At 37.6% G+C, this 16947-nt stretch overlaps 1 protein-coding gene across 10 annotated transcripts in view; it reads left to right on the top strand.

Moving 5' to 3' along the window:
• vav2 (vav 2 guanine nucleotide exchange factor) overlaps window positions 1-16947 on the top strand; it is a 238597-nt gene that overhangs the window by 56945 nt on the left and 164705 nt on the right. For all 10 annotated transcript variants that reach the window (XR_012396707.1, XM_009295358.5, XM_009295357.5 and 7 more), the window contains exon 2: window positions 10226-10342. Coding sequence is in view for 9 of the 10 variants with exons in the window: in XM_009295358.5 (XP_009293633.2) it covers window positions 10226-10342 (117 nt within the window). In the remaining variant the exon portion in view is untranslated. The remainder of the gene's footprint in view (window positions 1-10225; window positions 10343-16947) is intronic.

The raw sequence follows: 16947 nt of genomic DNA, 5'->3' as shown, positions 1-16947 counted from the left end.
AAACTTTCACACAATGGTTAAACTTATCAGCGACTCTACAAACCACATTTGTTCAAAACTGGACTGACACACTTTCAGTTTACTAGAACTTCTATGTTAAGCTGCTTTGACACAAGCAAGCATGCATATAAATACATCTATTCCATATTGTTTCATTAAGATGAACATTGATTAATATCAAATCATTTATATTCTTAGCCCTATATATATATATATATATATATATGAATATCACTATTAAGTGTAATTATTTGTTGCCTTGTGAATGAAATGGGTCACATATTTACTCTTATAATAGAGCAAAAATGACTCAATACTAAAATAAGCATTTGAAAAACTTAGTAAGAACTGCAAACTGTAGCTGCCCACACACATGTCCCTAGATTCATTCTGAGTGTTTTTTTTAAGAAATGGCCAGAATGTTCTAGATTTAAGAGGTTCATTAAAATATTCATGGGAAAGGGATGTTCATGATGATGTTATACAATAAGGAGGATCTTTCTTTAAGGCTCCTTGGCTTGGCAGTGATTTAAATGTAGTACTTTAAATGAATTTAAAGTATTACGTGGGTGTTAAGCATTATGTTTTATTCTAAAACAGGAAAACAGAGTCTAAAATTCATTCTCAATAGTGTTTTTTCATGCACATTTATTTATTTATTTATTGGTCATTTACTTGTTACAATCTAGGTTTGGGGATTTTTCCAAAATATAAAATTTAAATATTCAAGCTAGTTTAAATTATATGTTCCAGTATTCGTTTATTAAAATTAGGGATAATTACCTTTTTTAAATCAAATAAATTACAAAACAAATAACTATAATTTTAATTAATGTCAAATCATTTAAATTCATAAAATTTATCATATTTGTAGCTCTCACATCTTGTTTTTCCTTCTGTTGTTTTGTATTGACGCTGTCTCTGGTGATGGAGTGATGACTTAGCTGGGGTGTGAAGATTATTATTTAAATGATGACATGCGCAGAAGCCATGGAATCAACGGAGTGATTAAGAGGCTATTTTCTATGTTAATGACATTAGCTAGCTCTGATAATGGCAGCTAAGTGCTAAGAGCCAACAGCTGCACCCAGAAGCAGACATGAGCTGTCAGACTGTGCTCTGCTGAGCTGCCTATATTATTTGTCTAAATAATAATAATAGTACAACTACTCTAAATTAGGTTTAGTTACAGGTTGCAAAACATTTTTTTCATTAAACGCAATAAAAGTATATTACATTAGGAATTTTAGTCCCTGTGACAAAACAGCATAGGTTTCATAACAAATTATATATTTGTAGCCAACTGTTTCAACTGCCTAACCCGCATAGTCGGTTTTAACCATTATCAATTTATAACTAAATAAAGATAAGTTACACACAAATGACCACCTATCAATCACTTTTTCCCTGGGACTCTGGCATGTCTAGGCAGAGTGATCTGTGTCGTTATAATGGTGTCGACAAACTTGGTTGTTAAAAATGTGCACAACCAACAGGAACCAATCCAACAGTGTCTGAGGTTTTCACAAAAGTTACTGGATACAAGCGTGAAAGCCAAAGATTGAAGCAGTGTAGTGACACTGTGACATGTTACCTTATAGATTTAAAAAACCGAAGAGTTGTTAGACAGAGTCAAGATTAATTAAATATCACGCTTAACAACCATAGTGAGGCGCGATCCAGCAGTACATCCTTGACAAACTGTCTGACGTGTACTGCTCTCTGAGGTTTTTTGCTCAAAGCACCCGCTGATTGCAGTAGCTCAGACTTGCACATATGCTAAAGCACATGACTGAGTGTGTTTGTGTGTGTGTGTGTGTGTGTGTGTGTGTTTGTGTTTGTGTGTGTGTGTGTGTGTGTGTGTGTGTGTGTGTGTGTGTGTGGTCACATGATGTGTGTTTTTAGCGTTATATTGTGGATGGGTATCTTTTCAGAAGTGCTAGATGTAACGCCAGTGTGGCTGTGGATTGTTTCGTTTTAAAATGCCATTTTAAAACTAAGCTGTATGAGTTTAAAGGGGGCCTAAGTGTGTATTTTTCACAAGCGGGTTGTCGCTGCGATGGGGGTGGGCATATGATCACGATGGCATTGTATATCGACCCAACCCTTGTGCAAAGCTAACAATTTTTGTAGAGAACCACATTTTATCATGCTTTTTTTTAAAATGGCTGATAAATTTGATTGCCTTAACAGTTCTTGAGCCGACAGTCTATGTTTGTAAATATAAATGCATTTTTATAATACGGTTTGTTCCTGTATTGACAGTTCAAATTTCAGTATCATTATTTTTGGATTTACAACAAAACAACATACCAAGTTTCAGATCAAAGACTAGAAATATAGAATAGAAACTTGTTTTCTGTCATTTTCATCACACACAACCCATATTTTTAGCAACCATCAATGTGACACGCCCCCTCAAACCATTATAAGCTTGTAGAAAGATTCTGCAGCTATAATTGGATTGGCTGTTTCTAAAGAGGCTTCTGTCGCTGATGGCACAGATGTGGAGGAGTGATGCTTTCTCTTTATGCATGCCCTTCGGTTATGCATTTTTAAGGCGTGTAATAAGCAACGGGCCACACAGCAAGGGATGTACAAGATGATATTTACAGAACACTTGCTCCGTTAAAATGTTTGCCATGCTACTCTGTATGATTATTTCAGATGATTGTGTCCAATGCTAATGTCACTTTCCAGTTGTATAAACTGTAGCACTCATTCCCTACATGTATGTAAACACAACAGAAATGCAACTCTTAGGACTTCTTAGGATGTGTCTGACATGCTTTCTGGAAGAAGAATAAGAACCAAATGCTGGGACTAAATCACAGATATGAGGAACCACGGCTAAAGAGAGAAATGGAGTGCGGAAAATGGATGCGGCTCCCAGCTCCCCACCCTGGCATCATAAATAACCTCCGCATTGATCGGCTGTAGTCTGTGATTCTCCACAGCCCTTCTCTCCACATTCATCAGCCCTGCGTCTGATGTGTTTGCTGGCTACTTAATCCACCGATTACTCAGTTGGCCTTTGCCCACTCTCTACAGCTTTACCCAAAATAGAGCATGTTGTGGAGCTCATCTCGTTTTAAAAAACTAAAGTTATTCAAAAGTAGACTGATCTAAAATCCTAAGGAAATTGCTTTTTTTCTCAATTCAGTGATCAGATTCAACTTCTTTGAGAATGTTGTGCTACAAAACAACAAAAGTGCTGATTGTAGTATAACAAAGGAGGAGTTGACATCCTCTGGCAAGAGATCCTAGTGTCTTAGTTTTAAAGGATAATAAGGGAATTTCTACACTTTTAGTATTGAACTGATTTGAAGAGATTTGAGATTTGAAGATTTCTCATGCAGCAAAATGTTTAGCCTGGCAGAAGCTTTAATTTATATAAAAAATAAAAAAACAGTAGTAGGAGTAAAATGCTCTATCTGGTGTAAAGGGGATGTGTGATACTTTGCCTTTTTTTATATAAGTACTTATAGAGTAGTATTACTGTCATCTTTTCCCTAAAAATTTGCAGCTTTCTGATTCACTCCAAAAATTATTGTCTAATGTCGGGTTCAAACTGCATGATTTTCAAAGTAGTCATGTGACTGATGTTTTCACACACTTTGCATGATAGATCAGTGATAGGGGGTTTCACACTTCATGACTTTAAAATAGGAAGAATTGCTGAGAACTTTGTCCAAATTACGTTTCACAACCAAACACATGCGAGAAATGACATGGAAACAACGCAAGGTACATTGTATATCTTTTGTTATTAGCTACATGATGAGAAAGAAACCTTTAGTGGGGTAGAAAATTTACTTATTTTGCTCACCTGGGTTTTGAAGGTAATTAGCAATTTCTCTTCAACTGTTTTCTTTTTCGACTCGGTTGTGGTATTGCTCAGATGACACGTCAAACACACATGTGCTTCTGCCAAATTTACACTAGTTTTTTCTTTATTGCTTAGATCCAAATAAACTAAAAATGAGCACTTTTAACTTCTCCCCCCATCGGCCGCTGGCCTGCAGATACCCACACTAGTGGATGCTGCTCTCTCATTGTTAGTCACTGATGTTATTTTCAGTCAGAACACATTTTACACGGCGTGATCTTGACAGCTCCAGATATTTAGTATGCCAAATATCTAATGGGCGTCGGCAACTCATCAACTATTCTCTTATATCACATCTTTGATAGTTCACACTGTGTGAATTATGTGAACAAGCACCGATTTGCCTGGGATTTCAGGCATTTGTCTGCGATTTATCAAAACCTGTCGCCAAGTCAAAATCGTTAAATCATGCAGTAACCCACAAAGTGGGGTTAGCTGAAGTATTTAAATCTAAAATGTGAAAGGGTTAAAATTACTATAAATGAACAAGATCCGCTTTCTCTCACATCCAAAAGAAAACTTTTTTTTGCACTCATTCTAAACCAATACCTATGCTTTTACATGATTTCCGCTCTTGCTACCATTGCAAGCCAGGTTGGAAAACAAAATTTATAGGAAATATGAATTTTGGAAAATAAATATTTTATCATGTCCAAACTGAAGCAGTTTATATAAATGAATGCATGAAATGGCATTAGACCATTCTTAAAAAAAAAAAAAAAGAATGCCTGAGAGACAAAAAAAGGCATTTAGGGTTCTGAAATGTAGGAATTGTATGTAATAGAAATAGGAATCAGGTCAGAGGTTGATAATAAAAGATTTTGACTTTTGTTTTTGTCTTCCTGTCTTGACCAGATCAGACCGTCAGGCATCCATTTATTCTCTTGACTCAGATGAAGGGAATCTGGATGGATGAGTCCAGATAGTGCTCTGGGCACTGAAGAGCTCCCATTGTCCTCACACAATCATTGACACAGTGCTGTACCAGAGGTCTGACTGTGGACATGTTGATACACAGTCTCCTTTATCTGGCCAGGTCGGGGCCATTTGTTTTTTGAATGCTTCTGAATTTTAAGGGCTTGCCGTTTCCTTGATCTTTGAGAGGATATTCTTTGTTCCTTTGATAAGGAATCTTTTGGTTCAGTTAGAAGAGGGTCTTTTCAGATGCCTCTCAGTGGTCATTTGTCTGGTTCTTGCCCTTAGGAGTGGCTGTTTAGTCTTAAATTTATTTTACCTTTATCACACATTTAAATAGATTTTTTTTATACGTCCATATAGAAAACATTCTGTTGTGAAGACAACTCTGCAGTCTTCTGAGTGTAGTTATTTGTTTTTTCCACAGGCAGATGGACTTCCTATGAGGTACACTTTATTTGATTCAATCATGACTTAGAGGGGTTTCTGTGATAAATTGGGCCTTTTGGATAATCCTATCAGATTAGCATTTGCATACCAGCATACATTATTCATTCAGTATCTGCCTCTCCAATTAGTTGAAGCCAGGTTTTCTCTAGAGAGGTTTTAACATCTGTGCGACCCTGGAAATCCTGCGGGAGATTCGAGCTAATCAGCCTCAGCCTCCTCAGCTTGTTTTTTGCCGGTTTACTATTTTTACCTTTCGTTCTTTCTCACTTTTTCTTGCTCTTATTTTGACCTGTCCTGGGCATCATGCTCCAGTGGGAGTTTTCTCTCTGTGAATGTGACAAAGGATCAGAATGTGCTGACAAAATGCCACTGCCATGACTTTCAGTGAGGGCGGTGCCCCCTCAAAGCCCCACTCAGGTCGGTATAGGCCCATTGCCAAAATATTTTTAGCGCTATATGTCCAAACCGTGCCCCTTGGATTTCACCCCCTAATCTATTGATCAATCCAGTGCTGAGTGCCATCTGTTGAAAACGTCCGTCCGCTTATGTGGTTTGTTATTTTGACTACTAGCCCTTTTCTGTCTTTGATGCTTTTTTCTGTATTTATGCCATAGATAACAGGGATTCTCTGATGGCTGACTACGTCTCGCCACAGTCTAGACTCCTTACTTCACCCGCTGACTCGCTGTCTGCTTCTGTGCCTGTCTTCATCCTGACTGACTGTCTTTTGAGTCGCTGCTTCAAGGCTTGAAGCATCTGACTGCTTGACAGATTGTTTGACTCTTTGACTTATTCACTCATGTTTTCGAAGCGAATCATTGGTTGGATTGATCTGTGCCCCTCGTGTGTCTATAGGGAGCGATACTCCCTTGCCCCGTTCTCACTTTCTTTTTCCTGCTTATTAGACACAACAGCCTTCCCCTAGGACTCCATAGCTTCTTTTAAACTTGTCTTTCTTTTATCTGGATTTATTTTCAGCTCACCCTTCACTTCTCTTCTTTGGAGGCTTTAATTCTTGTTGATTCTGTTTATTAGTGGATGCTGTCGTGGTTTGGAAGGCACATCCTGCAAGGGCGGTGCACCTCTGGCGGAGAGGGTAATTCATTATTCCCTGTGTGCGTAGATGTTCCTGGGGGATGAGGGAGTACGGGAAAGACAGCTTTGTAACCTGGCTTCTTCCTCTAGCTGTTTATCCATGTCTGCCTCTCCTCATAGCTGTCTTTCCGACTGCTGTTTGGTTTTTATTAAAAAAGGCAGAATTTTAGTGCTTGTGCTGAACGAGACAGGTGTTGCTCTGATCTTTCCATGTAGTCATCACTAGAATCTTAATGCAAAGAAAGCCACAGTCACATAAACATAGCCTGGGGTTGAGACATGCACTCTAAGCATTAGGTTTGCTCAAACTCCCACTATGACTCTGCACTGCCAATAGGGATACCTTTGCGCTTCTTGTAAGCTGTCAAAAGATTAAGAGGAGGTGTGATTAGCATGAAGAAACAGCAGCCCATTCATCTGAGCTGGCTGTAGATGAATAGAGGAAAATGCAAACTAGTGTAATTTAAAAGCCAAAGTCTGTTTTTAATGGTTAGCGAATTTAGAAAAGCGAATATAAATAAAAAAGGTGGAAAGAGAGAAATTACTGAAGCATTTCTTTTAAGAGATTTGCTCCAAAAGCAAGATACTGCACACCAGAATATCTAGTTTTGATTTCTTCTTGTGGGCATATTTAGTATCACTTGGGAGTACAAAATAAATTATCCACGTTTTTGTTGGGTGTGCTATTTTAGTAGCGCTTACTAAGGAGCCTGTACCCTGTGCTGTTGTTTTTTCTGTTTTGTCAAAAATTAATTATAAAAGTTGAATGCATTCTTTCATTTATTTTCTTTTTGGCTTAGTTCTTTTATTAATCTGGGGTCACCACCGCAGGATGAACCGCCAACTTATCCAGTTTTATGCAGCGGATGACCTTCCAGCTGCAACCCATCACTGTGAAGCATCCACACACTCTAATTCGCACACATACACTACGGAAAATTTTAGCTTACCCAATTCACCTATACCGCATCTCTTTGGACTCATGGGGAAAACCAGAGCACCCGCAGGAAACTTACGTGAATGTGGAGAGAACATGCAAACTCAACACAGAAATGCCAGCTGAAATCGCCAAAGTTGAATGCATTATAATATAACTTGTATATCTCAACAAGTAATTGATTTTTTTTTTAATTTATACAATTAAAACCTAAATACATTTGAATAATTTTACTTTTGTTTACTTGGTAAAAGAAAAAAATGAGATTGTCACACTAAGCGTGTTTGTTAAATTGCTTTATTTCATGGTGTGTTGAAATTCCTGATTCTGATTGGCTGAAAGGTGTGCAATAAATGAGCAGAATCACACTCATAGCAGTGCAATATGGGTTTATATCCGCACTGGTGCCTTAGTGTCCCACCAGTGACAATATACAGCCATATATCACTGCTAGTAGAGTGTGATATTGCGTTTATACAACTGTTTGATGGCATAATTGTGTATATAAAAAAGAAATTAAAACATGGAGAGTTTAAAAACCTTTTTGTATGAGGAAAAACACTAAACAAATGCTGTTGTTTCTTCTAAAGTAAGAAACGTAAACAGGAGACTCATTAGAAACAAACAGCTGACCAGCCAAAAAGTGACTCGGGTTATACAAAGAGTGACCAAAACAAAATTCATACATTCCTGACATGTGAGTTCCATCTCACACTCAATAAACTACAATTATTATGGTATGAATACAGCACTACAACATACAAAATAGACAGATCGACTTGGAGTGTCGCTTACCACTTTTATAATGATTTGATCAGCTGTAGTTTGAAATTACAGATTTTGTCTTCTAAAGGGTTTATTATGAGGTATCTGTCGCCATCTTGTGGATGGACAACGTCAACCATCTTTGCTCTGCTCAGTATGACAGGCTGATGGTATCTCCAAATTATAAATATTTAAAATAGCCACTGCCCTTATTAATAAACTGCATAGTTTCAATCTAAACAAGTACATCCTCTGCCTAAAAAAGCCTCAAAAGTGCATTATGTTGTCTAACAGCAGCAGTATTTGTCAAACTGTATTGAGATTTGCTGTCACTCTATGTGGGCAGAGTGATACAGAAAGGTAAGGAGACTGTACGAGTGCTGGTATTATGAGAATATCGCACAGCTATCAGCCACTCTGATTCGAGAACCAGACAGAACTGTTGTATGAAATAGTTTAATACACAAGTGGTTCCAGTCAGTTTTGATCACAGTTTGAAACAAATGAGCAAACCTCAATCTTTAGTAGTAATTCAGTGACACTTGCCAGAGTCTTCATTCCTCTTTGTAATCTTGAGGACATCACTGTATGGTTCATCAGGGAATTAATTCACAAATAGGCTACAAAATATTTGCTAAGAGGTAGCTACATGTTATCTGAGCTATTAGATATGACCGTGCCGTTAATATGCACAGACATGATCTCTCTCACGCGCTCCCTCTCTGTCTGGCTCTGACTGTTGATTCAGTGTGGGGACTAGGAGATTTAAATTGTCATAACTGATAAAAATGCAAAAATAATGTCCTGCAAAGAACAAAACTACTTTGAACTTGTTAATAAATAAGCAAACAACCATAGAATAAGTGGGATAACTGATGGCTTGCTGTGTGTTGAAGGGTATCAAATGCACTGTGCTTCACATTAGGAGTGATTTTTTTTTTGTCTCTGCGTCAAGCATTTTAAAATCCTTTAATAAGAATAAATAATTTGATTATCTCTTACTTATTCCTTATCTTGTATCATTGCATGCTTTCAGGCAGACTTAGCCATCTTTATAAGGTCTAATGAATGAACTGGTGTTTCACATATAAGGCATAGCTACACTCTTGTGTTTCAGCATAATGCTGATCCTGACACGCTTGGAGTTGTCTTACTGCTCTCATTAAGGGCTAGTTTTACAAGTGGCATCATGACTATGAGAATTTAATCCGGCTTGTGTTCTAAGGGCGGTTATCTCCATTGTACTGTCTTTAATGTGACAAATAGGCCTCCATTGTCCCACTTTACATAAGAAACAGAGCTACTAGTGCTGCTATCACAATAGGGGTTGTGATTTCTGCAGAATAATGGTGGCATGCTTATAATATCTCTGGTTCCTGTATCATTACGAGTATGGAACGCTCTATTCACCTTAAGTGTGCTGTTGTGAGTGTTTGCACCGCTGTCCCCATAGAAATGCGAAACCATGCACATAAATGAATTATATTGGCATGCATTAAACATGAGACATGATTCATTGACATTTGGTGGGTGGAAGTAAACAATGACGAAGTTGTTATTGTTTTGTTCCTGTTTGTGTGGTTGTATTGGTTTCACCCAGCTCGAGTCAATTATATTAGACAAATTCTCATTACAAGGAACATTTATGCATGAATTCCCTGAAACAAATAAGGAGCAAGAGCCAGCGCTGTTTCATACTGGCATCATTGTTGCTTATGATAATGAATGTGCAGTGAGGGGAGTATCCAGTCAGGTTAAGCGACCCTAAGGATAGAAGAGATGTTGGGTTTAGAGGCTGGTAAGTGAACAGCAACTGGGCTAGATCATGCCAGAGGTGATCCGTCAAAGGCTTGTTGGCTTATCTAAGGCAAGCCTGGGCCTACGGATCCAAATCATAGTGTGCGATAACTGTTTGCCTAATCACTGGTAAAGGAAGAAGGAAATGAGCTGACTGTCGATAGGCTCCAGGAAATTAAATATGCTCCATGCGCTGCAGAAATGAGATGGTGTCAGAGTTCTCTCTAGCTCTGAAATGATGCTGTTAAATATGGAAAATGCTCCCATAGGATTGCAGCTATTGTTCGTTTGAGTCTATTCCTTCTTTTACTGTCACATTGAAATCAAAGTCTTAACCAAATGATCTGACCTTCTTTATTCGTTTCCCTCTTTTCCAGTTTCTGTGTCTGAAGAACATACGAACATTCCTGAAAGTGTGCCATGATAAGTTTGGCTTACGGAACAGCGAGCTGTTTGATCCCTTCGATCTCTTTGACGTGAGGGACTTTGGGAAGGTGAGTAACTGTGGTTTTGCTGATCATGCAAGTTATCTGGCTCTATTAATCATTTTACCCGGTCTTCGCCACTGAAAGACATTAATGTTGTGTGCACTTTTACGGGAGATTAACCCATAAGTGGGGCTATTGTGCATCAGCTTTGTTCTACTTCTTACAACTCACTCGCACACACAATCCATTAATGCTGGGGATAATATTAGAGTGTGTGCCATGCCTAATCGGCCCTGTGTGGATTTCTTCCCTCTAGTCTTATCTCCGCTACTGTGCATTTGAATATTCACATGCACATTTGCTCACACACCTCGGGGTCACAAGCAGGCATATGTGTGCCAGTGCATATTTATGCCACTACCCATATGGTTTGAGAGTTTAAAAAATATTTTTTTGCATGTTTCCAAGGATTTTAGCAGTAGACATTTGATTTGACTGAGACTAGCTTTTTGCAGTGATTTAGGGGTGGGTTGTGTTGGAAGCATCCAATAACTATTCAGTGTAGCATCTAGCCCATTGTTTTTACACTTTGCTGCCACTGGTTTCTACTCTTCACATATGGGAAAATGGTTTTGAATGTTTGTGTATTTGAAGAGACCACTTGTAGCCCGTTTCCACTGAGTGGTACCGTACGGATCGGTACACTTTTATGCCCATTTTCACTGTTAAATGATACCAAAAAGCGAACTGTACGGTACGTTCTTTAGGGTACCATTTCCAAAATAACAAATTTCTTAAGCTGATGATAATATTGTGTGCGTAATTATTGAAGAGCTTCTAAAATCTGATCCTTTCAGAAACGGACAAATGAGCAAATGATTCTTTCAGCAACCTAATGCCCCGTTTCCACTGACTGGTACAGTACGGTACGATACGGGTTTCTAATGGTACCCTTTTGGTGGGCATTGTGTATGATAAAGTTTTAGTCTACATCATTCTCGCTTGAGGAAATGTCTACAGTAAAGCTGCACGGGTCGTTTACACATCATATGAGAAGCACTTCTCACAAAACAGATGCTTTATACACATAAATACTTGTGTATAAATGTTCATTAATAACCTTTCTATGTACATAATTGATTATAAATGCCGATCAATGATACTGCGAAATAGCCTATTGTAACGTTTGAGATTATATGAAATAAATAAATAAATAAATAAACGCAACATGTATGAACGCATACAGACCCTTACAGTCTCTGATAAATTACCAATTACAGAAAAACTGCACACAGCATACATTTAGTCCTTATTTTGGTTCAAAAACAAAATGCAACCCTAAAACCCTACATATAACATATAAACCTCTCATCTGTATCTCTACTCTTCACCAGCGCACATGTAACCTTTGTTAGAAAGTAATTCTGTCATTCTGAGTTCATAATATAAATAAAAAAGTAAATAAAAAGTTTGTTCATGTTTTAGGTTGCTGAAAGAATCATTTGCTCCTTTGTTTTTACGTGCTTCACTTTTGTGAAAAAGAAAAACAGCTTGCGCTTCAGATGGCCTTATAAACAACTACGGGGCACAGAGTAGATTCTGCTCTTCTTCTTGGCTTCGTGGCTGTTTATCAAGACGACGATAAAGTTCGTTTAAGCTCGGGCCGACCATGGCATGTTATTATATGTATATATTATTAAGGTGTAATGTCTCGGCTGTGTATTCAAAAATGGCGCTTACTTTGTTTTCATTCTCCTGGCTTGTGCACGAGCGAATGACGTATCTCTGTAAACTAATACCGTTCAGCTGCACATCTTGCTTCACCTTTTGATACCCTGTTGTTCTCTTTTTTTCACACCTTTTGACAGAGGAATCATCCATAAAAGTCTACCGAACCGTAGCATACTATTAAAGATGAACAAATGCCCATATTTAATTATTATCATCGTCTTTTTGACTATTATAAACTCGGAATGACAGGATTATTTTTTAACAAGATGTTAACATTAGATGCGCTGCTAAAGAATAAAATTGAGAGGTTTGTGCTGACTGTATTTGTTTTATACCGTTTATGAACCCAAAAAAGACCTAAATGTAAGTTCTGGGTATTTTTTAATTGTAACTGTTAACATTTCAGATACTGTAAGTCTCTGTATGTATTCATAAATGTTTTATTTTTTATTATTTTATATAACTGCAGACATTACAGTAGGCTATTTCACAATATCATTGATCTGCAGCTATAATAATATCCTATTTCATAGCAAGGTTAGTAATAAACATTTATTTACACATAACTATTTATGTATAAAGCTTTTGTTTAGTAAGAAGCTGTTCTCATACTATATGTAATCTTTAAGCAAGATTGACGTCAACCGCAACTTTTTGTCGAACACCATGCCCACCAAAAGGGTATTATTGGTAACCAATGGCGGAGAAACAAACCTGATAAAGGTAATCTGTACCAAACCAAACCGTACCATACTGTACCACTCAGTGGAAACGGGTCATTGAATCCTCTTTTTTCTGTGTATAAAATTTACAGTTGTTTTTGAGTAAAGTATGATTTTTGTTTACTATGTAAACTAGCGACTTTTCTTTTAGATTAAAATTCAATCTCTGCATAAAATGCCAAACAATATTTTCAAAAATATTTCTACTAGTTTCTTAGACATAAAAATTCCAATATTTTTAAAGTTAAGAAATTAACATTTGTTGGAATAACTCTTATTTTCAGGCTTAAGGTCTTTGCACACTGAAGTCCAAAATTTTTGCATTTTTTTCGTAGTCATATGCAAAAAAATTCATCATGTAAACAAACCTTGCACACTGAGTCCAATAGGTAATAACTAATCTACAGTATTACGAAAAAACACAAAACATTTCGGAGTCAATTTAAGCAGTGAATCTTTGTTCTAATCTCTTCTCTAAAGTACAAAAAGAAAGAGGATTATGCTGCATATTGTGTTCATGCAGTACTAGAAGGAGAGTTTAGCTCATTATCAAAGAGCTGCACTACGATTATCCCGAAATGCAAAGTTTATTTCAGGAAATCAGTGGAATTTGATTCATTGCTTGTGATATATTATGCATTCACATAAATAAACAAATCCTGAACAGAGACTGGCAGTACCTATAGACATTATAATAGATGGTGGCCACATTGACTTGTTAAAGCAACACAACGGAAGCTGACCATGCTTTTTATTATGATGTATGCTGTAGGCTACCTCAAATGTATGGACACACACACTCACCAAATAGCAACAGGGCAGATGTGCGCCAGTCACTGAATCCAGTCTTTATTTTATGCATTGTGTTTGTCATAAAATTATCTGTAGCTCAAATGATGAAATTCTGTATTTAGCTTTTCACTTGTACAGTGGCTCTGAACTGTCAAAACACCTCTTAAAGAGCTTTTTTGAACACGGAAAATGGAAAAAATTAAACCCTATTGAATTTTTTTTTGATGGATGGATGAAATTTAAAAAAAAAACAGTGTGTCTATACCACTGACACAACATGAGGTCGAATTTATTTTTTAACGTGCGAAAATGCAGACGAAAATTTTGGATTTAGTGTGCAATAACCTTAACTCTTTTAAAAATCCCTGTTTGATTTCAGATTGTCAAGACATTTTGTGCATTTCTGTGGAATACTCTCTTTCTGTTGTGCATGAGTGCCCTTAAGCTGACTTTGCTCTGACAGTCAACCTAGTATTGGAGAAAATGTGATGTCCTTAAGAACAACTGAATCCTGATCTTTATATCACAGTGGCAGTTTAGTCAATGCACTGACCTCCATGACAGAAGCTCATTCTTAATTCTGTTTCTTCATGCTAAGTCAGCCTCACGTCTGCTGTTTATGTTTGAGATGGATTTCTCTTAATTATTAGAATAGTTGTGATAGTTATTAGTAAAAAAAAAGTGCTGTAAAACTGCTATTAGTCAAAGTAAAGGGAACACAACCTTCCTAATATTGATTGTTTCAGTTCCATGAATTGATCGAGCTTCATGAAGTATTTACAGGTGCAAAGCACTTGCTCAACCATTGAAACGTTTCCAATCCAATAGTTCCGGTTAACTACATCTCAGCAAGCATGTCTAGACATTTCCAGTGTGTGTGTGCGGTCAGGAAAAAAAAGTAATGGCAAGACAGAGGGTGCGTTTTGAAGTCTCAAAGGGAGGAGCGTAAAGAGTAAGATTAAGCCTTTGCCAGACGGTGAGCTTTAATGGATAATGTGGAAGACGGTGAGTGAGAGTCAATGAGCACACGGAAAACAATATTAAAACCCTCAAGCAGTCGGAATCAATCACACACACCCTCCACATGTCAATGTGTAAATTGTGTTTGCGTCGACTCGAAGGTGACGGGCTTGTCCTGTCATTGATTCTCCATTAAGGGCAAGCAGCGCATTATAATATATTGAAGTAGGCAGCTCGATGTCAGTGCACCATACATGCAAATCATCTACCTTTCTTTTAAATGAAGAGAGACGGATGCTTCTCAGGCTTTAAAGCTGAAGGATAGAAAGCATTTTTAATCTCTCAATAGCACGTACGTTGTTGAACTTTCACCTCAGGCTGCTATATATCTCCCTGTGCTGTCAAGCTGCTCCTTGTGTCCTTGTAGTTGGTGGAATAGTTAACTTTAGGGGTGTAAAGGTATGCATTCATCATTGTTTGGTTAATGTAGTCCGATAAATACACAAATTTACACAATGTGTCTTTGCATCTAAAGACAAGAGATGCTGCACTCAGGAATGATTTTCAAAAACCACAATGTTGTACTTTTAACAGAAGCTTGCAATGCTTGCACCACCTTCGTGGTTTATCTTAACTTGGCATCTTAAAAACGTAGCACTCGTGTCTTTGCGAGGCTAATCTGCACTGATTGGTCCTATGACTCAGTCTTTTGTGATTGGTCAACTGCATTTAGCACGAGACAGAGAGAAATGCCCTGCATACTGCTTATGAAGTGCAGAGTATATGTGTGATACCAATGCAGAAATGCAACAAAGCAATGCAGTTAAACACTATTCTTAACCCTAACCCCAAGTAATAACAACGACACATATTCAATATTTATTCACACAGGCAAAAGTTGAACTATTTTGAAAATTGACCTTGTCCCGCGTGTGAGGAACAACTGAGGGTGGCCATAGCAACAAACATCAGAAGATCGCAAGCACAAAACACATTTAAATCAGTTAAGGAAGAAGCATGCATCGCGGTTTCAACATGATCCGAGGAAGATAAAATGGGTTCTTATGAACTGTAACAGTTACTGACAAAGGTCCCATACATAATAGTCTCTGCTGCTCCTTCCTTTAATAACAAATGGCTGGCAAATCCCACATTGCAACGTAGGTTATTGTATCAAAAATTAGAAAAATGGCAGAAACAAACACAGCACAAGGTTTGCTATACTGTGGTATTGTGAAAATGAACTTTAACCCTTCATTTCTCGCAGCCTGATCTCTAATCTCCCTAATATGTCAGAGATCATCATCATCTTCGTGTTCATGATCAGTCCCATGATCCCCCACACTCCGCTAGTGTCTGGAGGGAAAGGCGCGTTCACGTTTTGCTGGATCCAACACTTCATATTTGGTGATGTACTGTGACGACGCGTTCAGGCAAATGATCCGAACCCAACATGATTAATTTTTTCCTCTCTGACTACTGGGTTAAAGATTTAACAGTTTTAAACATGGTGCCCTTTCAGATTTAAACCTGGATGTTCTCATTCATTTAATGCTTTGTTACACACTGCATGGAAGGTCATTTTCAAAAAACCCATAATAGGAGCTCTTTAAAAGATATTTCAGTTTTGAGGCTTACTTAATATTTCAATTTAAAGCACAATTAATGTTATTCTGTTGTTTTAAAAGAGAGTTAAACTTAACTTTAAAAGTTTCTGAACTTTTGAAAGTCTCCTTATTATTTATATGTTGTAAGTTGTTTTTTCTATTTATTTTGTAGTTTTATATCGAAGGAAGACTTTTAGTTCTTAGCTGACTGTAACAAAACCCTTCTGCCTGTTTAAAATGAACACATGTATTGAACAAAGTAAGCACTGGTGAGTTGTTTCTCGTTACTGTTGTGCTGAAAGCATATTGAACCCTGACTCCAAAACCAAGGTACATACTGAGCTATGACTTCTGTTTATCTTTGAAACCCCTAGTCAACTTTTTAGGTATGGCAGAAAGCATTTTAAACCTCTTTTAAGTGTTAAGGCTTTCATGAATAATTCTTAAACTAACAGTGGCATGAATGGCTTGTTAAATGCTTTAAAGTCACAGCATAAGTCTGTCTGTCTAGTGTGACATTGGTCTCTGCATGATCTCCATTCATCAGCACTTCATTACTCTTTCCTGGGTGGAGCAGCTACAGAGACACCTGTCCCTCCTGATGCTTCAGGTAATTGCCTCTCATCCCTTTCTCCATCTCTGTGCTTTTAGGTCTTTTAAACAGATGGCTCACCCCCACATCTCTCACTAAACTCGCCGGAGCGCTCCTGTCAGCATTCTGATGTTTCATGCCCTCCTCTATCCCATCAGCCCATGGGACGCATCCTTACGACACTCACAGATGGACCCAGACTCTCCTTATTGTTCCATATTCATCATTACTCATAAATGCAGAGCTCTCTCGGGTTCGCTTTCGGTT

Source organism: Danio rerio, chromosome 21, assembly GCF_049306965.1.
Source record: "Danio rerio strain Tuebingen ecotype United States chromosome 21, GRCz12tu, whole genome shotgun sequence".
NCBI lineage: Eukaryota > Metazoa > Chordata > Actinopteri > Cypriniformes > Danionidae > Danio > Danio rerio.
The sequence above is the reverse complement of the archived record's forward strand: the minus strand, read 5'-3'. Positions and strand labels throughout refer to the sequence as shown.